Here is a 25,953-nt window from a genome sequence, read left to right as displayed (position 1 = left end):
GATGGATTCTCAGCTTCAGGCTCTCCTGCTGCTTCATTAATATTCACGTCTCCTCCTCCTTCATTACAGACAAGCCGCTGCTCCCACCCCCCTACTCCCTCCACCCCCACTCCCTCCACCCCCACTCCCTCCACCCCCCACCGGGGATGTGATCCAGACAAAGACCCATCAGAACAAAACCTCAGTTCTAAACCCCTCACAGCCAAAACCAAACGTTCTGGAGACGTTTATTAAACCTGAACGTCTCTTCATTGTTCAGCAGTGATGTCATCACCACCAAGAGCATGAGCAGCTGATTGGCTGATTGGAGGAGGAGCAGCGAGGTGTCAGAGGAGACAGCGAATCAGATGTGGATGGTAAAAATCTGGGCGGAACGGACCACTGGCCCTACAGGACGGACCACTGGACCTGCAGCAGGTGGGCGGTCCTACCTGAGGCTGCGGGAGCGGGGCCTCATGGCGGGGGAGCGCCGCCCATCCTCGTCCGTGATGCTCTCCGAGCTGAAGTGTTTGGTGAGGAAGTGCAGCTCGTCGGCGGTCGGCTGGAACGGCAGCTGGTGCAGCTTCTCCTGAGATGAACAGGAGGACTGTGAGAGGACGACACAGAGGAGCACAGATTACAACCAGCACTAACTAACCAACTAACTGACCCATTAGGCTTACATCAAATTAGGTTCTAAACTAACTAGGTTTTAAATTATTATTTAACATAAACATAGTATTTATATTTGTTATTATTTAATCACTTTTTATGTTTATTGTTTATGTTTACACTTTTACACCAATCCTGCTTTATGTGCGTTCAATTGGCCCTTGGGAACTAATAAAGTTTTCTCAATTTGAATTGAATTGAGAAGTGGACCAATCAGTGTCCAGAGTGACAGACAGATGGACAGAACAGGTGGATGTGGGGGGGGCGTGTCACAGGACAGTCATGTGGGCGTGTCACAGTGAGGGGGGGGTTACCGAGACAGTGGAGCTGGGGGTGTTGGTTCCATATCCGGAGGAAGGCAGGGACGCCAGCGACCAGCGGCGCCCGTCCGTCCTGGGGAGACAAGAAGAAGATGTCAACATGTGTGTGTGTGTGTCATCAGACCGGTAGGGGAGTGGGCGGGGGGGGGGGGGGGCAGGCAGGCAGGCAGGGGGGGCTCTGGTACCGGTACCAGGGCAGCGGGTAAACCCGTCATGTTGGTTTGTCCCGGGTCAACATGACCCCTCCCCCGATCAGGCTGCGTGAGCGAGTGAGAGCCATGCAGGAAGGGGGGGGGGGGGCAGGTCAAAGGTCGCAAGGGAGGGGGTTACCTGTCAGCCCGGTGCCCGTGACTGTGAGGGAGAAAAGACAGGCGGTCAGGTGTGTGTAGGTGTGTGTGTGTGTGTGTGTGTGTGTGTGTGTGTGTGTGTGTGTGTGTGATGTATTGATAGTCTCACATCCATAATCATTTATATTGATCTGATTTTCACCTAGCATCGATCAAACTGCTGTAATGCCAGCATCCTCCACATGGCGGCGCTGCTGTCTGGATCGGCTCTGTTTACTGTTGTCGTCACGGATACAGGAAACTCCTGTCACATGTTCTTATGGACGCTCACTGTCAGCGATGGACTGGACACCACCCTGATGCTAGGCTATGCTAATCCATGCTAATCTATACTAATCTATGCTACGCTATGCTAATCTATGCTATGATAAATTACCAAGGCTAGAAAACTAACTAAATGCCTAATTGCTTTTCCCCCAATATTTGACACTGGGGGGGGGGGTTCTGCTCCTGATTCTAATCAGGACTTAATGCTAGCTTTAGCTTTAGCTGTACGGATGCTGTGATGTCAGGTGCATCTCACCTGCGTGCAGGAACAAAGGAGAAGTGTGCAGCCGTGCTGGGGGAGAAGTTGCGTGGGCTGTCAAGAGGGCTGGTGCCTGAGAGACAGAACACAGGGCAAAGATTACGGGTCAGTGAAACACCTGTGTGTGTGTGTGTGTGTGTGTGTGTGTGTGTGTGTGCGTGCGTGTGTGTGTGTGTGTGTGTGTGTGCGTGTGTGTGTGCGTGCGTGTGTGTGCAGTGGCACTTCATTTAATATTAACCTGAATTTAACCAGGAAATGGAAAAAAGCATCACAACATGACATCATTATGACATCATCATGACATCACATCATCCATCCATCCATGTATCCAGTCATCATTCATCAGAAGAGGACAAAAAAGGCGTTGATAATAGGAGGAGCGTCCAACACTGCATATTAATAAGTAACGGACCAATCAGATCGCAGCACACGAGGCCCAGAACCTGCATGCTAACGCTTAATGCTAACCAGCTGCCTTCATTAGGAACTTTTAACGTGCAGAATCCATGACACACACACACACGTACCTCTGGTTACCGTGGCAACACAACTGTGTGGTTTACTGTGTCACACTGGGGGCGGGGCTTCAAGTGGAAACAGGAGTTCAAAATGATTTGAATGTGATTCAAGGGCGAGTGGAGAGACACACACCACATGCTAAAAATACACACACACACACACAAAAACACACACATACGGACACGCAACGTTCACGGTGACAGAAGCGACAGCCTGGTTGTGTTTGATTGTGAACCTGCAGGCTGTTGATAGCGATGCTACGCTAACAATCCTCTGCTAACAATGCTACAGTAACGATGCTACGCTAACAACACCGGTCAGCATGACTGACCGCCAGCAGGGGGCGTCGTCAGTCCACACAGCTCTGATCAATGAGGATCAGCGTAGACACGCCTCCATGCTGACGTCAGGGTGTGTGTGTGTGTGTGTGTGTGTGTGTGTGTGTGTGTGTGTGTGTGTGTTACCTGTGTGTCCATGCAGAGGTGAGTGGGGTCGTGGCAGAGTGGGGGAGGTGCTGGAGGTCACGATAAGGCTCTTCCTGTTACTCGTTCGACAGCTGGGGGGACAAAACAAATCAATAAGTGTGTCACACACAAGGATCACATGATCAGAATGATCACATGACCAACTGGATGACACCATCAGCTGCAATGACCCACACACAGGTTAACACACGTCGCCAGGAAGTGTGTGGTGAATGTCACACACCGAATCCCACACACCGGTCTCACCACTGACACCAGTTCAGACTGCAGAACCAAATTCAGGAGCAGAACCAGGACGAGAACCAGAACAGGACCAGGACCAGAAACGGGACCCGAACTCCTCAAGTGTTCTGATCAAGTGACTACACCAAGTAGTAATTAACGTGATCAATAAAATCTGATCATCAATCAATCATCATCAGCAATTTAACCACAGAAAAAAAACTCTGGACAGCTGTAGCTAACACTAGCATGTCTGAAGCTAACACTAGCATGTCTGCAGTCAACGCTACAGCTAACACTAGCATGTCTGCAGCTAACATTAGCGTGTCTGCAGCTAACATTAGCGTGTCTGAAGCTAACACTGGCATGTCTGCCGCCAACGCTACAGCTAACACGAGCTTGCCTGTGCTAACACTAGCATGTCTGCATCTAACACTAGCATGTCTGCAGCCAACGCTACGGCTAACACTAGCCTGTAATGAAACTGGATCACACTGGGGTCTTCACACAAAACAAACTGGCTGTGGATCAAAAATGCTACTAGCTGCTAATTGCTACTGGAGTGCTAACGGACGCCCGTGCCTGATTGGCTGGACCTGAACACAGAACCTGGACAGCTGAGAGACGGAGGTCAGGTGAGGAACCAGAGAAAACACCTGATGGGATCAACGACAACCAGACGTTTCATCCGTTAGCGGCTCCTCCAGCCGGAGCCTGTTGCTAAGCAGGAGTCTCTCACTCCCGTCTCACTCCACAACATCTCACTCCTCTCAAAACACCACCCAGACAAACCAACGCCACACGAGACGCGGGAGAGGAGCAGCGAAGAAGAAGAGTGTCAGAGGGCCGTGATTACAGGGAGGAAGAGGAAGGAGAAGAAGAACAGACCTCACAGAGATAAGTACAGGTCTGTGACAGGAAGAGGAGGAGGAGGAGGAGGAGGAGGAGAGGTCAATTCAGGGAAACAGAAGGGTGTGTGTGTGTGTGTGTGTGTGTGTGTGTGTGTGTGTGTGTGTGTGTGTGTGTGTGTGTGTGTCAGAGAGAGAATATCTGAAGACATCGCAGTTCAACAGCAACCTGACCTTCATACCGAAGTAACTCCTGCTGAGAGGAGAGGAAGGAGAAGAGAGGAAGAGGAGAAGGAGAGGAAGGGAGAGGAGGAGGAGGAGGAACAAACGGATGGATCACCTCTCGGAGCGTCGCAGCATGCTCCTCTCAGGCAGTGAGAAATTGGAGAGAACGGTCCAGGAGTCAGACATACTACCAGCATCCACCGACAGGCATCCAACACGCATCCGACACGCTAGCAGAGACGGCGATAGACGAGCCAGACCGGACCGCTAGCTGGAGAGAGAGAACTGCTGCGTCTCCCCTCCTCCTCCCCCCTCCCTCTCTGATGCTCTTTTCTTCTTCTCTCCTCTGTTCTCTGCGTGGAGCTCTGATTGGCTGGAGCTCTGATTGGCTGCCAGACTTCCGCGCGTCGAATGCTCTGAAACGTCCTTTAAAGGAGGTTCTGTCCACAGATCTGGGATCAGTTCTGGACTCTGATCGGAGGACTGGACAACGATCAATAAACCGATCAAGACAAGATCAGTAAAGGACGTCTGGCTGCAGACATGCTAACGTTAGCTTCAGCACCGGCTGCACGTGAGCTAACATTAGCAGTAATTACGCCTGCAGAAATGCTACCAGTAGCTGTAGCACTGGTGGCAGACATGCTAATGATGGCTAGAGCTTCATTCGATTCCTCAGGTGTCTCCTCAGGTGTTTTCTCAAGTGTTTCCTGAGATGTTCCCTCAGGTTCCTCTACAGACTACGTTCAGGTGGAGTAGAAGCCCTTCTGGTTTGGTAACCCACCTTAAATCGTGGGAGGGAGGAACCCAGGAACCTTTGAAGGAACCTGACAGCAGGAAGCAGCACCAGGTGTCGATCTAACCCCAACCCATCATCATCTCCCTGACCTATGACCCCATCCTGCTCTACCTGACGAGCAGCTGGTAGCTAACAGGAAGTCCGTTCACATCTCGAACCTGAGCTGCTAGCTATTAGCAACTAGCGCAAAGTGAAAGGTCCAGGTGCTCCTAGTCGGAGGATGACATCATCATCCACGTCATGTGACTCCTTTACTGTTGTCATGGGACTCCTTTGTTTACAAAGAGCAGCTGGACCCGATACGAAACATCCGATGATCGTTAGCCGTTAGCTTGAAGAGCACTGGTGCAGGGTCTGACGGACCAATCAGATCACAGAACAACACAACCAGCATCCTCTCATCCACACAGCCATGTTTCACCTCCTGGGGGGGCGGGGTTAGGGTTGGGAGACGGGTGACACGCCTTACCTCCACAGGAAGGGGTTTCCCAGCTGGTGAACAGGAGCTGACAGGGGGCCGTCAGAGGGGCAGGGGGCGGGAGAGGGGGAGAAAGGGGACAGGGTGACGACGGGGGGTTGAACGACAGAGGGATGAAAGGAAGAGGGGGACAGCAGGTGCTGGAGGAGGCTACTGTTGCCATGGCAACGCAGCTGAGCTGGTGACCAGATTCTGCCAACAGAGGGAGGGACGGGGGGTGGGATGAAGAGAGGGGGAGAGGTGAGGGCGCCTGATCAGAATTCATACATTCGTCACGTCAGGGGGGCGGAGCCAGCTTTAGAGCGTTTAGAGGATGCTAACACTAGCATGAAGCTCAACCGCGTCAAGGCAGTTGCTTCAGTGAAGCAGTGATAATCGGGTTCAACGTCATCTGTGATTGGTTCTCCCTCTGTGACTCCTCCCACCCATCACGTTACAGACGGGTGGGAGGAGTCAGATTTTAACCCCTTGTTTCTTCTTCACCTCGTTTCACCTGTGTGTCGGTGAGAAGTCTGAATGTACATCTGGACGGTTAATTCATTACAAGCCTCTACTGTCCCTTGTGTGCAGCGCTTGTTAGCATTTATTAGCATGCTAAAATGCTAAATTAAGATTAAAGTAGCCCAGAAATCACACCTGGTTTTTTCATGGTCACTTTTTCGCAGAACTCGTCTTTCGAAGAACGCGACACCTGAACTGAAACACAGCTAGCATAAATAAGAACTGCTATTCTTTAGCATGCTAGCGCTGTCACGAGCTAAAGGAGGGAACGTTTTGACATGAAATCACCAGTAGAACAGAACCAAACGACGACTGAAAGATAGCATCGCACGGTTTACTAGCATAGCACGGTTTACTAGCATAGCGGGCGGAAAGAAACAGGAAGTTTCAGCAGGAGGTCAGAGACGCAGCAGTGAAGCGAGACCTAAAGGGTTAACGCCTGTCCTGAAACTAACGTGCACAAACGAAGGACACCAATATGGACCTCGTGTCCAGCCGGCCTTACTGGAGGCGGAGGTTTGGGGCTCCTGTTCGCTCCTTCCTCCTCTTCATCCTCTGTCCCGGGACAAAGGGCTCAGGTGTAATCTTTGGTAATCCACAACCCCCCCCGTCAATCCATGTGTGTGTTCTTATCGCACACACACACCCGGCTTGGGGGCTCAAGCCCACGCTACTCTTCCTCCTCCTGGAGTCCAGTAAGAGGTGTGATCGGTTCCATCAGGTTCCACCAGAACAGGGACACTCTGGGACGCAGTTCCCCAGGAACGGAGAGCCCTCCCTGGGTACAGAGGCTCCGGTAATCCCTGCCAGTTCCTGGAAGTCTCAGCTGGTCTGATCAGATGAGGACTGTCCTCAGCAGAGGGCCGGACGGGGGAGGAGGGTGAGACGGAGGGGGAGGAGGGTGAGACGGAGGGGGAGGAGGGTGAGACGGAGGGGGGAGGAGGGTGTACATTGGAAGCATTTAGAACCTGAGCTGCTGTCAACGCGACCCTTTTATGACATCATTACGATTCCGCCCATCAGTGACATCATCAGAGTTTGTTTAAGGTCACATCAGCCAATCAGAGGTCAGGTGGAGACCGTCATAGCCATCATGTGACAGGAAGCATGTCAATGTTAGATTAAACGTGTCAATGAGTTCACACTGACATTATACTAAAATGAATCTGGTTCTGGAGAGACTAGCGGTTCTGGTCACGTCAAACGGTTCAGGCCAAAGACGAGTCCATCCTGGACTCTGATTGGTTCCAGGGCAGCAGCTGTCCTCTGGTTCTGGGAAGCTGATCCAGCAGCTAAAAGCAGCTCAGGTCTAAGTCCTGAACAATGAGCTGGATCAAAGCCCCGTGGAATCAGTTTGCAGCCCTCAGAGAGACCCTGAAGCAGCCAGAGGACGGATCTCTGAGTCCCCCAACGACCCGCCTCTGACCCGACACAAGTTTAACCTGACAAGTTTAACCCGACGAGTTTACCCCCACAAGTTTAACCAGACTCAAGTTCAACTCCACAAGTTTAACTTGACACAAGTTTAACCCCGAAACAAGTTTAATCGACAAGTTTAACTCAACAAGTTTAACCACACACAAGTTCAACCCGACACAAAAACAGGGACCGCAACTACCAACACCGTTTACCGCAAAACAGCTTTCCATACCAACCTCCAAGAGTTGGTTGGTTGGTTGTAGGATGGGTTCTACATTGGTTGACTTGTGGTTAATTGGTTGGTAGGTTGGTTGATTTGTTGAGTTCAAGGTTGCTTGGTTGTTGGTTGGTTGGTAGGTTTGGTTGTTAGTTGGGTTTTTGGTTGGTTGTGGTTTGGTTGGTTTGTGGGTACCACGGTTATAAAAACAGAAGGGAACTCCTCATGATCAATCGATCGACTATTGTACACCTGCTGTAACGACTGACCATGAACAAAGTTCATCAGGATCAGTCAGGGAGGGTTTTGGTGGATCCCAGTGGATCCAGTCTCTCGCCCAGCAGCGTGAACCACCTTCAGTCTGACTTTTGTTTCCAGAAATGCGACCCTGTGAGCAGGACAACAATCAGCTGCTGGAACACGAGTCGCCAGAAATAGACCTGGATACTCAGCTGCTCTGGACCTGCTCATTCACGGACTCAGTGACTCTTCAACCTTAACCCTTTCCGAAAAGCCATGAGTAGGATTAACAGCTGAGACAACACACACACACACACACACACACACACACACACACACACACACACACACACACACACACACACACACAATCATCAGTATCCTCTTGATTCCCAAGGAGTAGAAGAGGTGGGTGGAGTCAGGCCAGTCACCTGACGTTTGACACCATCAGTTTAAGATGTCACTGAGGATGTCAAATGTGTGTGGATTGAACCAGCAGATGGGAGCCAATCAGAAAAGAGTCTCAGTGATGGGGGAGGAGTCTATTAATCAGGTCGACATCAGCAAACACCGCTGGAGGCGGAGCTTAAAACCCACCTGTTTCTGATGACCGTCAGCTCGCAGTGAAACATCATAAAAACCAGCAACAACAAGACACCTGAGCGATGGAATCGCTTTCCTGGCGACGTGATTGGACACTGTGTTACCGTGTGTGTGGTTCAAGCACAGACAACAGGCTCTGGTTGGACAGAAGACAGACAAAGAGCATGATGGGTACTTACAAACTGCCTCTTCTGGGAAGGCTCAGCTCCTTCTGGAAGAAAGAGAAAAAGAGAGAATGAAAAAAAGCATCAGGATTGGTTCGTGACATCGGTGCAGTTCAATGGTTTGACCAGCAGGGGTCACTGTGACCTCAGCCTCAACCTGGTCACCACCAGCAGACCAACTGTATGATTGTTGCAGGGCGAACAAGCTCCTGTTTCCTGACGTCATCATGTCAGGCTGTGACATCACATGGCACAAACACAAACAAATAAAATAAAATAAAAATAAATAACAGACCCTACCGTCCTAACGAGTCATCCTGATTGGCTGTTTGTCACCAACATGACGGCGGCAGCAGTAACAAGAGGTGACCCACATTCCAGCAGCGCCGCCAGACCTTCGTGAATCATAGAGGAGCTGGCAGAGCTCCAGAACAGGAAGTGGTTCTCACCGCTTCCTGTTCTGGCACTCCGTATCCCAGGTCTGAGCGCCGACCCGGACGGAAACCACATCCGACCGGACGACAGGTGCCACATGGGTGTCCTAGCAGCCTGGTAGTGGTTACGTCAGGTCACCATGGCAACCTCATGATCTCATAGCTTATCCCTAATTGGCTAATTCAGTCCAGTCAGACATATAACGTCTCACCTGAGGACACCTGGTTGAACATGCAGCTAACGTTAGCACATCTCAGCTAACGTTAGCACCTCTCAGCTAATGTTAGCGTGTGTAATAACTGCTCAGGGGGAACCGGTTCTGCAAGGTCGTCTCAGGATCTATCAAGATCCAGATCTGTTCTGAACTCATTCCTCCACCCCCACCCTCATTCCTCCACCCCCCCGGGACACACTTCTTCACATTCAGCCTCCTGTCGGACAATGAGCCTCTGTGTGGTTGTGGGTTCTGAACCCCCCCCCGCAGTGAAAGAAGGTTTGATTGTTGTCAGAGACAAACGTTCAGATCAGATCCTGACCGATTCCTGAAGTCACAGCAGCTGAGAGACCAACCGACTGACTGGACCGACTGACTACCGACTGTACCGGCCGACTGTACTGACTGACTGGACTAACGACTAACCGACTGACTAACTGAACGAATCTCCAACTTCAGATCAGATTTGGTCTGTCAGCCATAAAACCCGTCGGTCCAACAAGTTTGCCACCGGTACCAGCCTAGACCCGAACACAAACACTGAACAACAGACTCGGACACAAACACTGTGGACAACAGACGATGCAGAAAACCTCCAGAGTTTCATTTTTCAGGACACAAAACAGAAGCGGGTCGGTGCCGATCCAGCAGGACGGACTGGATCATGTGACCCAACAGACCCCTCAGTGTTTAAAGAACCTTCAGGTCTCCAGCAGCGGGTCATGAAGAACAGACACTGAAGACGGTTCTGGTTTTGGGGGGGGGGGGTTGTCATGTCAACAACTTTGTGTTTACATTCTTTGTTTCTGTGTAGAACATCAGCCCCCTCCCTCACCCCATCCAGCGAGAGGGCCGTCCCCTACCTTCAACTGGACCTACTGGAGGTTTCTGCCCTTTAAAGGCAGCCTCCATGCTCTTCTCATGGACGGTGTCTTAGGTGACTGCCAGACTGGTGTCAGTTACCCATTCAGAACAGACATCTAAAAGCCATCTCTCAACGGTTGCATGCCCCCCAGAGGATGAACCCCTTAAACCCGAATAGCCTGATCAGTCTGGGGCAAAGACCCGGAGATTTCAGATGGTTTGAATCCATCCAGCCAACCACGTTAGCGTCAACAAACTCTATCCAGATCCAGAACCAGAAATAGGACTAGAACCTGAACCTGAACCAGGACCAGAAATGTTTGACCTCTGACCCCATGAACTACAGGAAACTCCTCTTACCTGGAGGCCCCTGCGCCTCAGAATGCTGGAGTCATCCATGACGGGGGGGGATCTGTTTGCTTCCCTTTGTGCAAAGATCAAGTCCAGGCATTTCCTAGGAGGCGTGTCCAAATGGAGGAAGTGACCTCATCGCCGTCAGCGACGCAGGTGGGGCTAACCGACAGAGTTCTGTCCGTCTACGGTCGCTTCACCTCAGGAGGGACGAATGTTCCAACAACGAGGAACCAAAACGGAAAACAGAAGGGGGGGGGGGGCGGTTCTGGATCAGAACCCCTCCCTTCACCTCCCAGGATGTGAAGGTTCTAGTCCAGCCGGGTCTCCATGTAGTGGAGTCTAACGATGATGATGGGTGTCAGGAGGAAGGGTGGGAGCAAACAAAAACGTCCTGCTCCTGGGCAGGGGGGGGGGGCCGGCCTCTGTCGCCGGGACGTCAGTCGGGACCGCCCACGCTTCACGCTGCTGGACCCGCCCGACCAGAAAACAACAGGCGTCCGTCCTCTAGCGGTCCGCCTGCACATCCATCGTCACGGCAACCGGATGGGCCGGATTCCATTTCTGCTCCGCAGGCAAACCGGTCACACCAGCATCACTTCATCTACACCGTTCTCCGCCTCATCGCTCCATCTCTGGAGGCGTTCCAAAAGGGGGGGAGGAAGGGGAGGTGGAGGAGGAAGAGGAGGAGGAAGAGGAAGAGGAGGAAGAACGGAGGAGCGGAGCGGCTCCCGTCTTTTCTCTCCTCCTGTCGACTGTCCGTCGTGTCTGTTGTTGCCTCTTCACATGCTCCGACTCCTCCCCCGCTCCTTCATCACTCTCACCGAGGAGGCAGCCAATCAGGCACGAGCAGAGGACAGAGGCTCTGCTCGGAATGAATGGAAGGGGGGGTGGGGGGGGGGACAGTGCTCCGCCTCCCCCCTCTCTCATCGGGGGGTGCTGATTGACTGGATGAATTAATTGTGAGGCGTCGTCCCTTTTTCACCCCCGTTCTCTAATGTAGACAAAAGTATGTGGACGTGCACACATTGCATCTGATGGCGAAGATGAGACTTCATTCACCGAGGTCCGGCCCCGCCCTGCCCCGCCCACTGCATCGCTCTGATTGGAGAATAGACAATTTACAGACATTGCATCACCGCTATCAGATGCTAACTGCTAGCGCCCCCCCCGACCCAAGATGACGATACAGCTGGCTGATGATGATGATAATGCTGGGGGGGGGGCATGAAGGCTCTGGTGTTTCTACCTGGGGAGCTTCCTGTCAGCAACACAGACAGGAAGTTCAAACGGGAGACAAATGGAGGCGGGGCTCCGCCCACGCCCCACAGAGACCAGCTGATGACTCACTCGGCGCTGGGGGGGTGCTGAGCTCCTGCTCTGTGAGGAGAAACTATCACTGTCTGACCGGCGTTTCGCTGGTCAGACAGTGGGACCCCCCCTTCCCATTGCTGAGGGGGTCATGGGGAGACCCCCCCCCATCCTCATGAGGATAAAGACCTGAGGGGCCATGGAGAGGAAGGAGCTTACAGGCTCCTCCTCCTGTGGAGGAATCAGTGGCGCCGTCTTCTCTCTTCTCTGTGGGGGGGTGAACCCACCCCACTGAGCTTCCTCCTCTTCCTCATACACAACTAATTAAATCAGAGGCCTGCTGCTGTTTCATGTCTGCTGTACGGGGGGGGCGGGGCTGCAGAGAACAGAACACACACGAGCGCGCGCTTGCGCGCACACACACACACACACACACACACACACACACACACACACACAACCTCTCCTGCTTGCTGTCGACTCCTCAGACGGTGACAAATGAAAAATGTTGTGAAATGAACAAAATGAAGAAAACAAGAAAGAATCAGACCTACACCAGTAAACATCAGACCTACACCAGTAAACATCAGACCTACACCAGTAAACATCAGACCTACACCAGTAAACATCAGACCTACACCAGTAAACGTCAGACCTACACCAGTAAACATCAGACCTACACCAGTAAACGTCAGACCTACACCAGTAAACATCAGACCTACACCAGTAAACATCAGACCTACACCAGTAAACATCAGACCTACACCTGAGGCCTGTACCATAAAGCTTGATTAACCCAGCTGGGCTTCCTCTTCCTTATCTGGCTTCACTTACCCAGACATCCGCACTCCGGATTTTCGGTACCATAAAGCCGGCTATCAACTCACCAATTCAATTCAGGCTTGTCCACTCTAGATCTGTGCGCGCTCACATAAAAAGGGCGGAGGTTGCTGCATGTGACCAATAACAAACATGCAACAAACCGGCCCGAGGCGCGTATTTCACAACGGAGGAGCAAACAATAATAATTAATAAATACGATCAATACAAATCAATAATCCAGGCAAAAAACAACACAGTTGCAGCTGCCAAATGGCGCAAGGATTGATGGCACTAAATCCCCGACTGTGTCAATGCGGAAGTTAGTGCCATTATAATATTACTGCCCCACTATGACTGCACTTGTATATCTGACTACAGTAACATTTGTGTGTTCCATAAATGTGTGTGTGTACCACATTTTTCGTTATGACATGTGATTGTAGCCCCCGTGACTTTATGAACAGCTCTACATACTGTGTTCTTCAGAGGTTTTCAGCATCGCCAACAGAATACATAAAAGTACCTATCAATCAATCAATCCATGATTTACTTAAACAAATAATTGATTAATGGCATTTTATCTGTGTCTTGCTTGTAACCCATCCAACGAGGGATTTAAGGACATCATAATAATTACGAACATCACTAAGAAATATATTAACTGTGGCAAAGAACCTCAGGTCAATGCACACTGTCTGCGGGACTGTCAGCGCGTGGTTGGGGTGCGTTCCATTACTGATGTGAGGCTCCAGCAGCTGACAGATGTAATGTAACCCCTCTCCCCAAAACCTCCACCTTTCGTACAGTTCAGGCAATTCCAACAGATTACAGCGATCTCTAAATATTCTCTCTGCCTGAGCGCTCTTCACACAAGCTGTGCACCAAGATCCACCGGGTTCTCATGAAACGGACGGCCCATTTTCCAAGAGAACCGATTGGTCAGTAGGTGGGGCTGTTATACCCGCTGAGCTCTGATTGGTCAGTAGGTGGGGCTGTTATACCTGCTGAGCTCTTATCCTGAACTTATCCTGCTCCGGAGCAGGTTAGGTGTTCAGCATAGGTTACCGTGACAACGTAACCCAATAGAGAGTCAGCCACCTTTATGGTACCGAAAAGCCAGGGTTAAGCCTGAAGTTATCTTGCTAAGCCGTAATCCAGCTTTATGGTACAGGCCTCAGTAAACATTAGTCCAACACCAGTAAACATCAGACCTACACCAGTAAACATCATACCTACACCAGTAAACATCAGACCTACACCAGTAAACATCAGACCTACACCAGTAAACATCAGACCTACACCAGTAAACATCAGACCTACACCAGTAAACATCAGACCTACACCAGTAAACATCAGACCTACACCAGTAAACATCAGACCTACACCAGTAAACATCAGACCTACACCAGTAAACATCAGACCTACACCAGTAAACATCAGACCTACACTGGTGCAGTGTGAGCAGAGAAAGCTAAATAATAGCAACTAGCTCAACAACAGTATTTTTTCCATGCTAAAACAAGACAATGCTAATATAGCCAGCTAGGACATTTTCGGAAGGTGACTAGCATCTTAGCACCTCAATAAATTCACAAACAATGGACTTGGGTGTGGCCAAAAGTCAATAATGTGGGTGTGGCCAGAAACTAAAAATGTAGGCGTGTAAAGAAACCAACAACGTGGGCGTGTCTACAAACAACGTGGGCGTGTCCAGAAACCAACAACATGGGCGTGTCCAGGAAACTACAACCCTGGATGTGGCCTGAAACCAAGGTTGTAGGCGTGGTCAGAAACCAATGATGTGGGCGTGGTTAGAAACTAACAAGATGGATGCGGCCATAAACCACCAACATAGCTGTGTCAGATGGACGGACAGGGAAGGGGACAAACGCCCAATCAGTTCCATCACTTCTGATTTCATGTGGGCGGAGCTTAGATAATGACCATAATTGGTCCATTTCCTCTGTCCTGCTCGTCGTTCTTCATGAACACCTTCAGAGGTCTGTGTAGACCCGGTCCAGACCCATGTCCTTGTGGGACCCCAGGTCCAGCTTTGAGCTGGAACTGGATCATCTTGTTGCCTTGGCAACAAGATCCTGGTCTGACCTGAATCCCGATCAGGAAACGTTCCTGGTTCCAGGGCCTGGAAACTCGCCATCCAACGAGGGCAGACGGTAGAGACGATGTAGAACACATACAGACTGCGATTCGTCCATGAATTAAACATGAACCCCCCCTCCCCCCCGGTGCCCCCGCATTCTGATCAAGCACAGACCAGATGAAAGCTGTGAGGAAGACGAGTGGGGGATGAAGAGGAGAAAGAGGAGCGAAGAGACGATGAAGAGGGTGCAGAGTTTCAAAGAGCCCCCCCCCCCCCATCAGAGAGGGGGGTAGATGACAAAACGCTGAGTCAGCAGGAACAAGCTTTACAGAATGATGGGGGGAGGGCTGAGGAAATGGAATAAAAGGAGGAAAAGGAGGAGAGAGGAAGAGAAAGGAGATGAGAGGAGAGAGGAGGTGGGAACGTGGGCGGGGCATCAGGTCGTCCCCAGACGGAGGTCACCGTCTCCAGGGTTGGTGTTTGATGACATCATCATCAACTCGTCGTCCTCCCGTCCAGTGATGGAAAAAGGATGTCAAACTGTTTCCATGACAACAAGGAAAAGGCTCCGCCTTAGAGACCCAGACTCCACCCACTGCCAGAGACAATCCATTGCAGGTCCATGCAGGTCTAGAACCTAACACAGCTTTAACGAGCTCCACAATTCAACTTCCTGTCTGACAGCAGAGTGTAGTTCAGTACCAGGTGAAGATTAGTACCAGGTGTAGTTTAGTACCAGGTGTAGTTTAGTACCAGGTGTAGTTTAGTACCAGGTGTAGTTTAGTACCAGGTGTCGTTTAGTACCAGGTGTAGTTTAGTACCAGGTGTAGTTTAGTACCAGGTGTAGTTCAGTACCAGGTGTAATTTTAGTACCAGGTGTAATTTTAGTACTAGGTGTAGTTTAGTACCAGGTGAAGATTAGTGCCAGGTGTACTGTAGTGCCAGGTGAAGTAAACGCGTTGGAGTTCGCTGCATTGTTAGCATAGTATTGCATCCTCGAGGTAACAGAAAGTAATCACAAAGTAATCACAACAGGATTCTGGTTACACACTTGTGATACACACACACACACACACACACACACACACACACACACACACATTGGTCAGGCAGAGCTGAGTTCCTCTGTTCTTGATTCTGTTTGTCTCAACAGAACCCACCTGAGCAGACATGAGGACGGACCGGCTCCACTGTGTTTATCGTCTGCTCTTCCTCTCTGGAGCTGAACTCATGTTTGCCGTCTGGCGGCCAGAGAACTGGATTATTCTGGTTCTTGGGTTTTTCTACTTTCGCTGTTCTTTCCTTCCTGATTTAATTTTAAACCCAATAAAGCCACTGGTACAAGATGTAAGATGTGATTAGGGTGACGTGAGGGAGAGGACCAGCCCAGCGTGAGCCGACAAACACCATCACGACAGGGACGGGGCATCAAACCGTCAGGCATGTGAGCCGCGTGTTGAGACGTGATCTACTCTGCTGGGAACAACGTTTGGTTTGACCTCATTCAGACGGATCAGGAAAAACTAGAACCCTAATTATATCGTGTGTGTGTGTGTGTGTGTGTGTGTGTGTGTGTCAGTGACACGCTGAGATTGAAAACCTGATTATCTTTGTAGCCAAACTGCACCAGTGGAAAAAGGCTAGCATTAGAAGCAGCTACAGGTACAGACAGGCTAGTGTTAGCAGCAGCAGCACACTCTCTCTGCTGCCACCCTCTGCTGCCATCTGCTGGTGGATTCCCACAGTGTCGTCATCAGTGTTAGGTACTGACCAGTCCGGTGAGGGAGGGGGCCGACTGTCCTAAGGCTTGACTCCTCATCCGGACCAGGTTGTTCACCTCCCCTCCTACTCCCGACGACGGGACGGGGCCTCCGGACCCCCCAGGGGGGCCCTGAAGCGCCAGCTGACTCACCCCAGCATGCAGACTGCTGGACAGAGGCAGCAGCTGCTTCCCTGTGGTCAAGACAGAAGACTTCAGGGTCCAGAACCGTTGACCCCCTAGGGGCCTCTCCAGGTGGAGCCCTGGTTCTGGTGTCCTTACCGGTCATGGCCAGGCTGCTGCGCCGGCTCCAGCTCTCGTCCTGGCTCAGCTGGCGCTGGAGTTTGGACTTGGTGGCGGCGGCGGCTGCAGGCGACAGATCCGGATTACTCAGCTTCCTAAAGAGGAGGGGAGGGGGGGCCCCGAACTCCTTCTGGAAAAACAGAGACAGAGAAGGATGACTGTGTCGTCACGGTGACAAGGAAGTCCAACATCTGAGTGACACCACCTGTAGGACGCTAGCTAACCGGACCAGACTTTCTCAGCTGGTCAAGAGTCTCTCCTCAGAACGACAGACATAAACAAAGCAGCACTGACATCATCATCATCATCATCATGTCGGTGGTTGTGAAGGGGAGCTACAGCCTGCTGAGTTTGTGTGTTGCAGGTCGTGGTCAAACCAGCAGGGGGCGACACACATCAGACCAGGATTACGTAACGCTCCTGCTGGATCACATCTGGGCCCCCATCCACCGCCGCCGCCATGTCCCAGGGAGAGACACGCCGCAGCTCCATGACACACATCCACCTGGACTCCATCACCTCGCCACGGCAACAGGTTGAGTCTCTCAGAAAAACACCAAAACGCTCATGGTGCAGATATTTTTATGACACAAATACGACAGAGTTTGGATCCACAGTCAGAATCCGTCCTGATTAAACGCAAGACAGAAAAGGCAATAAGACAGGATGTGTTGGACAGGTCGACAGCTAGCACAGCAGCTAATGCTAGCAGGTGTGCAGACAGCACTGCAACTAGAGTTAGCATGCCTGCAGGCAGCAGCGCACTGAGCCCATATGATCCACACCGGGGCGCCACATCTCTTGGCGCTAGCGCCGGCGTCCTGAGTGATGAGTCAGCGACTGAAGGAGGAACACGTTCACTGCAGCGGAAGCAAACACTCGACTCAGATGAGACATTACACAACGGCGGTCGACATGAGGAAGAACACGACCGGTTGGTTGTTGGACTTGTCTGGATGTTGGTTCAGTGATGAAACCACCACAAAGGTCAAAGGTCGAGGTTCCGCCAGACAGTTTGACGCATCCGTCCCTGTTGGTTCGTTTGTGAACATCTGGACGGCGACTGAACGAACACCGACTCGAGGCTCGACTCGTCTTCCTGAGGAGGACAACGAGTCTTTACACGTCTCCCGTTGGACCTGTTGCCGGGGCGACGGAGCCTGTTACTCAGGACATTAATCATGTGTGTCGTTGCATCATAACTGCTTCCTGTCTGTAACTGGAGCCGGACCAGAACCAGATGTGTTCCAGCTGTGTTCAGGGCAGTAAGACGGAGGCCCGTTCAGGAAGGACACCCCCCCCCCCCCCCTGTCCAATACACAACACCAGGAACAACAACACAATTTAATGAGCTCAGATCCTGACGCCTGAACACAACAGTCGGGTTCGTGTCGTCATCAGTCACTCCTGGGAGACGGAGACGGAGACGGAGACGGAGTTACACAACAGGACGACGTCTGAAAGAGGAACCAGACCAGCAGAACCAGAACAGACAAGAGGAAGAGGAAGAAGAGGAAGAAGAGGAGGAAGAAGAGAAAGAAGAGGAAAAAGAGGAAGAATGCCAGTGCTCCCAGGAGGAGGTGACCTTCTGTCCCAGTGGGGGGAGCACAGAGGTAACCTTTACCGTGGCGGCAAAGGGGCGGAGCTCTCAGAGATAGAGAGGAGGGGTGGAGCTGAAGGGGGGGGGTTCTTTTGTGAGGAGAAGGTCACGACTCCCTGTTCTTCCTCATCCTCCTTCCCCTCAGAATGTGAGGAGCTGGAGGTGTTCATGACGAGGCTTTCAGGTCACATGACAGGAAGCTGAAGGGATGGGGGGGGGGTCACATGACAACCTGTCCAACTACGGAGCACAAGCTAACACGCTACTTTATTCCCACAGGGTCCTGTGAGGTTAGTGGCTAGCTTGCAGCTAGCCTGTTCTGTCAGAGATGGGCGGAGCCTCAACAACCGTTTTCAGATGTTTGTCCTGACGTGGCGCCAGTCTTCGCGTGTCGCAGAGGGTCAGCTGATGGGGAACAGGCCCGCATCAATCACTGAACACCCCCCCCCCTTAAGGAACATCTGGATCAGTCTAACTAATGGGAGCCAAACAGCTGCTGATCCGTCCAACACTCGCCTGATTGCTTTCAGGTTTCTTAAAGGAACACGCCTCCATGAACTCCGCCCATAGAGGCGTGTCCTCAAAACAGGATGTCTTGTTCAAGTTTCCACAGAATCAGCTGCTGCGCCTGATCTGATTGGCTGTCAGGATGCATCCGCCCACAGAAAGACTGGGTTAACAGTCTGCATAGTCACCAATCAGCCTCAGCATCTGCTCTGACAGACAGGTGTGGGCGGGGCCTCTGTCTGCACCTGAATGGACCCATCAAGGAGTTGCAGTGGTTGTCATGCCGACAACGGTTTCATTGGCTCTCACTGGTTTTCGCTGCAGCACCAGCCTATGAATAGCACGTCTTAGCATGTAGCATGTCTGCCCTTAATAAAGCCTGTCTTCTGATTGGTCAGATTTCCCGAGAGCGTTTCATTCCTGGGGATCAGCCTGACTCGTGACGGCGTTAATCTCAAGCGTGTCCTGACTGGGCGGCGTCAGCGCTCGCCGTTCAGTCACGTCTGGAGGCGTTCAGAGGTGGAGGTCCAACACCTGGTCGGGTGAAGTTCCTGTCAGACGGCGAGGAGCCATCTGGACACGCCCACCAGCCACCTCCCTGTGATACGATTGGATGACTGTGTTTTTACCTCAGACATCTTCACCTGCGGACACATACTTCTTCTCACAGGTACTCTCGGGTACCCTCTCAGATACTCTTAGGTACTCTCTCAGGTCCTCTCTCAGGTACTCTCTCAGGTACTCTCTCAGGTACTCTCTCAGGTACTCTCTCATGTACTGTGCTGCTTCAGACAGAACATGGGGGGTGGGGGGTTAGCTGCTGCAGGAAGCAGGATGTTTTGATGGAAGCTTTCTACTGGCTGCAGCCCAAAGGTTAAAACCCTCCAATCAGGGAGGAAGACACACACACACACACACACACACACACACAGTACTCCATCTACACTATAAAATGATCTCACCACTCAAACAACTCCTGAACGTGGAACATGTCAGCTGACACCTGAGTGTTTGGAGTCTGGCTGCTGATTGGCTGCTTCATTGACACCTGTAATGGAGGCAGGATGGAGGCAGTAAAGGAGGCAGTATAGTTCAGCTCCAGCTCCTTCTAATGGTTTCACAGGGCAGTGATGACATCACACCCTCCTCCTGTCACAGTAGGAGTTATGATCCACCGATCACCTTGGTTAGCTTGAGGCTAACATAATTTAGCATGAAACCATGGGTGGAGTTTTCAGGTCTGTGACAGACCAGATGATAACGGCGCCTCCCGACCACGACTCCCTGTCAGACAGTGTTTTCACCGACCCCATGGACCCCTTAGAATCCAACACACACTCACCCCACACACACCAGAACCATCCGTCCACACCCGCTAGCTTCCAGCTAGCCTCCAGCTAGCTTCCAGCCAGGTGGCTTTGATGCCAGCAAAACGTGTTCCAGTTAGACAGAGGTAATAAAACGCTGGAAAAGTTGTTTCAGGCTGGAAAACACCTGGTGGAACGTTCCTGAGGTAACCTGGCAACGGGTCAGGAACGTGATTGGACATAAAGAGCATGCAGAGTCTCACTGAAGTCAACTCTAGAATCATGACCTGGTCCAGACTCTAGAACCATGACCTGGTCCAGACTCTAGAACCATGACCTGGTCCAGACTCTAGAACCATGACCTGGTCCAGACTCTAGAACCATGACCTGGTCAAGACTCTAGAACCATCACCTGGTCCAGACTCTAGAACCATCACCTGGTACAGACTGTAGAGCCATGACCTAGTCGAAACTCAAGAGCCATGGCCTGGTCCAGACTCTAGAACCATGACCCGGTCCAGACTTTAGAATCATGACTCAGTCCAGACTCTAGAACCATGACTAGTCCAGACTCCAGAACCAGACTATGCAACAATGACCTGGTCCAGAGTCTACAACAATGACCCAGACTAGACTCTAGAACCATGACCTAGTCCCATTCCCCTTGCCCCCGGGTCAGAACCACAACCACTGGTCCCAGAACCAGGTCTGGTGAGACAGAAGCACTTCTGGGTCACATGACCAGAGGGATACAGATGACCGCAACCTGGTTTTGTGTTGAACGGAAGTAGAACCCAAACCAACACGGATCGATAGAATCTACAGCCACGTGACCTTTACCCAGAACGCGGGCTGACAGGCTCCCCGCGGGTCACAGACCCTGTGACGTCACTACTCACCGCATCTTTGTCTCCTCTCTGCTGCTCCATGTTGCTCAGCTTCCTCTTGTTCGCGCTCTCCGTCCTCCTCATCCTCCTGGTACCGTTCACTCAGCCGCTACTGACGCGTCCGTTCGGCTGCCGTCGGTTCCACGGTTCCATTCCTGGAGGGCAGCCAGTCCTGCGGCTGTGGCTAGCTGCTCACCGCCTAGCTGACATCTGGATCGCTGTCAGTCCCGCACCCGCAGCCCGCAGCCCGCCAGACACAGAAACGGTGCAAAACCCGCAAAGGACACCGCTCATCCACCGGCTAACGGACACGCAGGCGCGGATCCTCCGCTGCCGGGGACGGTCCGCCGGCGTGTCGCCAGGTAGGAGCGGCTGCTAACCACGGAAGCTAACTTTAGCCTCCAGCTGCGTGAAGAGTTGCGGTCTAACCTGCGGACGTTTACCTGCCCGGAAACATCGCAACACGCCCCGACAGCTCCAAACTGTTCCCGCCGGAACCGTGTGCGTGTCGGTGGGCTACCCCGCGGTGGACGTCCGTCCCCGGGGTCCGTCCATCCTCCGCTAGCCTCCGTGTGAGCTCACCGGGTCGGGTGTGTGTTGAACTGCAGCCGCTGCGCGGAACGGATCAGGTTGTTTCCTGGCTCCGGCACCGCCAGTCAAGCTCGAGGGAAAAGAAATAGTTCCGCATCCGGTTACTGTTTAACAAAATAAAAGCATCGCAACCGGAAAATGTTTAGTGGGGAAAATGACGTGTTTGTATGAAGATTCAAGGAGAACACGGAACACTTTAAGTTCAGTGGAACACAGGATCACAATGAATGGGTTTTTTTTTTCAAAACATAAAAAAACAAAAAAATAAATTACTCACAGGGTTAAAACAAGTTATTTATTAAAATATTAAATGCATCATATTAGTAGAAAATGTGCACAAATCTTTTCTTCATGACACGTTTCCTCATGTGAAACTCACCAATGTCCAGGTATTTATGGTGAAATTTGACACCCTGATTGTGATACATTTTATCTTGAAGGCACAACTGTATATTTCCTGTTTGGGGTTCCAGACTAAATTCCTCTATTTAAAGACGCACGAGATACTTTCATCGTCCATTGAAAGTGTGTGTGTGTGTGTGTGTGTGTGTGTGTGTGTGTGTGTGTGTGTGTGTGTGTGTGTGTGTGTGTGTGTGTGTGTGTGTGTGTGTGTGTGTGCTGCCACCTGCTGTTTGTCCTGATGACATAAAAATTAAATAAAAAATAAAATCAATAAAATTAATATATGAAATAAATTTTTTTTTCCTGAATCTATATCACACACACTAACACACACACACACACACGCACAATATCAATAATCAATAATGACAAGAAACTGTTTTTCTCCTTTTAATAAAAAAAGGTTTTTTTCTTTCACCCCAAACACTTTGAGCAAATCAACAAGTAAACACGAGGTAAACAACTGTCACTTTCACGCCACAAAAAAACAAACAACAACAGACGTGTCGTCTTTCTAATCTACAGTACATGCTGTAGGTATCATGTGTGACCTTTGACCTACAGGTGTGTCCACGCCCTCACACACCTGATCGACTTATTGATCAGATTTATTCCTCTAAAGCACTGACTGTCAGCAATGGACCTTAGTCCAAATGTTTTTTTAGTGACTCTAATGGAGCCAATCAGACGTATTGATCTTCCGATCAGTTCTTTAAGCTGATCAAAAAACAATAGAACAGATTTTATCTGGAAACTCTGAGCCGGAGGTTCAGAACCAAAACCGACAGAACTCAGCTGATCCGGAGTTGCTAGTGAGCCACGCCCAGGACGATGGAGGTGGAGGGGATGAAGGTCGTCGTCATGATGCCGGGACCGTGACAGGCTCCTGAGTTCTCACCTGATGACAGAAGGACGATTTTAGTCATATGACATGTTCAGACACCTCTCCTGCAAACTACATGTGAAATACAGGCAAACAATCTCTGTTGCCACGGTAACACGTGTCCATGCTGACGACGGGGAGGTCAGTTAGTCACAAGCATCTCCATCAAACTTCAAGCAGCTTGGTGTTTTCAGAGGAGCGTACCTTTACCAGAGGAAGAAGAAAAGGAGGAAGAGGAGGAGGAGGAAGGGGCGTGGCAAAGGGAGGAAATCCTGAGCTGGTTCACCTAGGGGGGGTGGAGCCAGCAGGAGAGAGATGAGAGGTTTCACCTGTGACCTCCTGACCTGCAGGGGGCGAGGGACTCACCTGGAGGTTGGTCTTGGCTCTCCTCAACACGTCCTGAGTTCTGGATACTGAGGAAGAGGAAGGGGACATTATTATCATCATCCATCCCATAATACTACATGAATACTTTCTGCTCGTCCTGACGGGTTCAGACGGGTCTGACTCACACTGGCTCACGATGAAGTTCTCCATGTGGTCTTTGGTGCGGTTGGAGCTCCTCAGTCTCTCCATGGCGTCCCTTAGAGCCCGTTCCTGTTCCAATAGCCTCAGACGGAGCGTCGCCACCTCGCTGCTGATTGGCCGGGCCTGCAACACACCAACGACCACATTTCAGCACGTGAAGAACAACCAACTGATGTAACAGGACGTTCGCTGGTTCACCTGCTCTGCTTCCCCTTCGATCCAGAATGCCCGGAGCTGAGAGCCAGCCTCCTGCAAGACGGTACCCAGGGTTCTCAAGTCTGACAGCAGTGTCCTGACAGAACCCGGGTGGACGCTCGGCGAACACAAAGCGGCCTCCATCTTTCCCAGAAGGTCGCCACCCTCTTGGATCTGCTGCTGCAGAGCGGTGAAGGCGTCAAGGCGACCAACAGCGTGGCGTCCATGACGCGTGGAGGTTGTGGCATCCCAACCCTGAGGGGCGGAGTCGGCTTCAGGGGAGGAGGGAACAGAGGAGCAATCGGATGACAGGGGTGGGACATTTCCATGGTGACCGGCGGCTCCACTGAAGATCCGCCTCCTGGCTCCAGGGTGTGGATCCAGCCGACTGGAGTCAAAGGTCACAGCGGTGCAGGTCTGACCTGCTGACAAACACCCAAGAGTCATGCAAACAATGTAGGGTCCCTGAATGCATCTGGAGCTCCTCCTGCTGGGCCGTCTAGGTGTTACCTGAGTCTGAGCTGGCTCCGCCCTCTCTTTGATACACCTGCAGCTCGCACTGAAGGGCATGGACCAGATGGCGGCTTTCACACAGCTGCTGCTGGAGAACGCTCACCTCATGCTGGAGTCTATGGGAACACACAGACACACACACACACATACACAGGAAATCAGTCCCCACATGTGACCAGTCAGGCGCAAGTCCCTATAAGTGAGTAAAAACAAGTAAACACACACACACAGTGACCTCACCTCTTGACGTCCTCCTGGTTCCTCAGTCGCTCCTTTTTCAGCTGGTTTATCTCTCGGTTGTGAGATTCAGCCTCTGCTTGCAGATCTCTGATTTGCCCCGCCCACCTTTCCGCCTTCAGCTCCGCCTCCTTTAGACTGGCCCGCTGGACAAGCGCTGCCTGCCTCAGCTGCTCCGCCTCCTTACTGCCCTCTGCAGGCGACACATGACAGTCACACATTATCTGCTCCCTATGGTGTCCCGATCCATGGTCATCCTTATCATCATCATCATCAGGGGATGAATTCTTCATCATCATCATCATCATCACCCCCTACCTCTGGCCTCCTTCAGACGCTCCTGCAGGCTGAGGTTCTCCTCCTTCAGGAGTCTCATGTCACTGGAGAGCCGGCCCACCGAGTCCAGACCCTGGATGTAGATGTTGGTTGGCGCACCTGATGGCGACAGGTAGACGTTACCGGGGTCTGAGGTCACTGTCGTCAGGGGTCAGAGGTCAGGAGAGCTACCTTTGTCGGCGGTGGAGCAGGCCAACTTCTCCTCCAGCTGCTGCCGGAGGCGATCGTTGGTCCGGATGGAGTCGTCCAGTCGCTGCCTGAGACCCCGGATCTCCTTCAGGTGCTCCATCATCAAGTCTGAGCCTGGAACCACAGCGTCAGCATGGAGGTCAAAGGTCACTGAGGTTCACTGACCTTCTCTGGAGCTCCTGAAACCTGTTTCTGTGTCCTGCCGCTCTGGCCTACCTGTGTGGCTGGGGCCCGACTGGTACCCCGAGGACCCCGAGGAGAGGTCGGCTCCCAGTCTGAGTGGTCGACCGCCGTAGGACAGGTCCCATAATGCACTGCTCCCCAGCAGGGGGTTCCCGGCCTTCAGAGTAGAGCTGCCAGTGCTGATTGACGGCTGGAATCCATGGAGAGACAGACGGGGGTGGGTGGAGTCAGGGTGACCCTGAATGTGTCTGGACTGAGGACTGGAGAACCCTGATGATGAGGAGACGTGGAGTCAGTGGATGAAGACAGTAAGAAACACCAAAGACAGATGAAGGGAACAAATCCCTCAAAGCCGTGTTAGAAGTTAAAGGTCACAGCAAATCCGGTTGGATGAGGATCAGAGGAAGAGCAGACGTGAAACAAGTTAAAGACAGAGGAAGAGGAACCGACGAATCAGGGATGAGGACGGCTGCCAGATGATGGTGTAGAAATCAAACGCCCCTATTTATGTAACAAACAAACACGCCTGTTTGAAACGCAAATACACAGATGGGATTTTATTTATAGGAGTAGTATTTGTTTATTTACATGAGTAGTATTTATTTACATTAGTATTTGTTTATTTATATTAGAAGTCTTTGTTTTATTTTCAGAAGTAGTTTTTGTTTATTTACAATAGTAGTGTTTATTTACATTAGTATTTGTTTATTTAAGTTAGAAGTCTTTGTTTTATTTTCAGAAGTAGTTTTTGTTTATTTACAATAGTAGTATTTGTTTGTTTACAGTAGTAGCATTTGTTTTTTTTACAGTAGTATTATACAGTAGTAGTACTCACTATATACGCATTTATTAGCAGTTTTGAAACTAGTAG

General features: G+C 51.3%; 2 protein-coding genes across 24 annotated transcripts in view; both read right to left on the bottom strand.

Annotated features, from left to right (window-relative positions):
- mast2 (microtubule associated serine/threonine kinase 2) overlaps positions 1-22,241 on the bottom strand; it is a 37,578-nt gene extending 15,337 nt beyond the window's left edge. For 2 of the 12 annotated variants that reach the window (XM_068318609.1, XM_068318611.1), the window contains exons 1-9: positions 21,038-22,241; positions 16,704-16,854; positions 16,434-16,615; positions 8,580-8,611; positions 2,828-2,919; positions 1,842-1,917; positions 1,302-1,322; positions 966-1,044; positions 432-586 (exon numbers count right to left, since the gene is read on the bottom strand). In XM_068318609.1, the coding sequence (XP_068174710.1) occupies positions 432-586; positions 966-1,044; positions 1,302-1,322; positions 1,842-1,917; positions 2,828-2,919; positions 8,580-8,611; positions 16,434-16,615; positions 16,704-16,854; positions 21,038-21,109 (860 nt within the window). In that variant the 5' untranslated portion in view covers positions 21,110-22,241. Of the gene's footprint in view, positions 1-431; positions 587-965; positions 1,045-1,301; positions 1,323-1,841; positions 1,918-2,827; positions 2,920-5,411; positions 5,613-6,426; positions 6,742-8,579; positions 8,612-10,437; positions 11,139-16,433; positions 16,616-16,703; positions 16,855-21,037 lie in introns of those variants that run through there. The other 10 variants (XM_068318617.1, XM_068318621.1, XM_068318614.1 and 7 more) reach the window with 9 other exon arrangements.
- A 154-nt stretch (positions 22,242-22,395) lies between these two features.
- Positions 22,396-25,953, bottom strand: part of pde4dip (phosphodiesterase 4D interacting protein) — a 29,913-nt gene continuing 26,355 nt past the window's right edge. For 10 of the 12 annotated variants that reach the window (XM_068318603.1, XM_068318606.1, XM_068318605.1 and 7 more), the window contains 10 exons: positions 25,116-25,352; positions 24,882-25,013; positions 24,693-24,809; positions 24,378-24,567; positions 24,135-24,253; positions 23,628-24,049; positions 23,414-23,552; positions 23,268-23,314; positions 23,106-23,187; positions 22,396-22,916 (listed from right to left, as the gene is read on the bottom strand). In XM_068318603.1, coding sequence (XP_068174704.1) covers positions 22,828-22,916; positions 23,106-23,187; positions 23,268-23,314; positions 23,414-23,552; positions 23,628-24,049; positions 24,135-24,253; positions 24,378-24,567; positions 24,693-24,809; positions 24,882-25,013; positions 25,116-25,352 — 1,574 coding nt within the window. In that variant the 3' untranslated portion in view covers positions 22,396-22,827. The remainder of the gene's footprint in view (positions 22,917-23,105; positions 23,188-23,267; positions 23,315-23,413; positions 23,553-23,627; positions 24,050-24,134; positions 24,254-24,377; positions 24,568-24,692; positions 24,810-24,881; positions 25,014-25,115; positions 25,353-25,953) is intronic. The other 2 variants (XM_068318597.1, XM_068318602.1) reach the window with 2 other exon arrangements.

Source organism: Antennarius striatus, chromosome 7 (assembly GCF_040054535.1).
Source record: "Antennarius striatus isolate MH-2024 chromosome 7, ASM4005453v1, whole genome shotgun sequence".
Taxonomy (NCBI): domain Eukaryota; kingdom Metazoa; phylum Chordata; class Actinopteri; order Lophiiformes; family Antennariidae; genus Antennarius; species Antennarius striatus.
The sequence above is the reverse complement of the archived record's forward strand: the minus strand, read 5'-3'. Positions and strand labels throughout refer to the sequence as shown.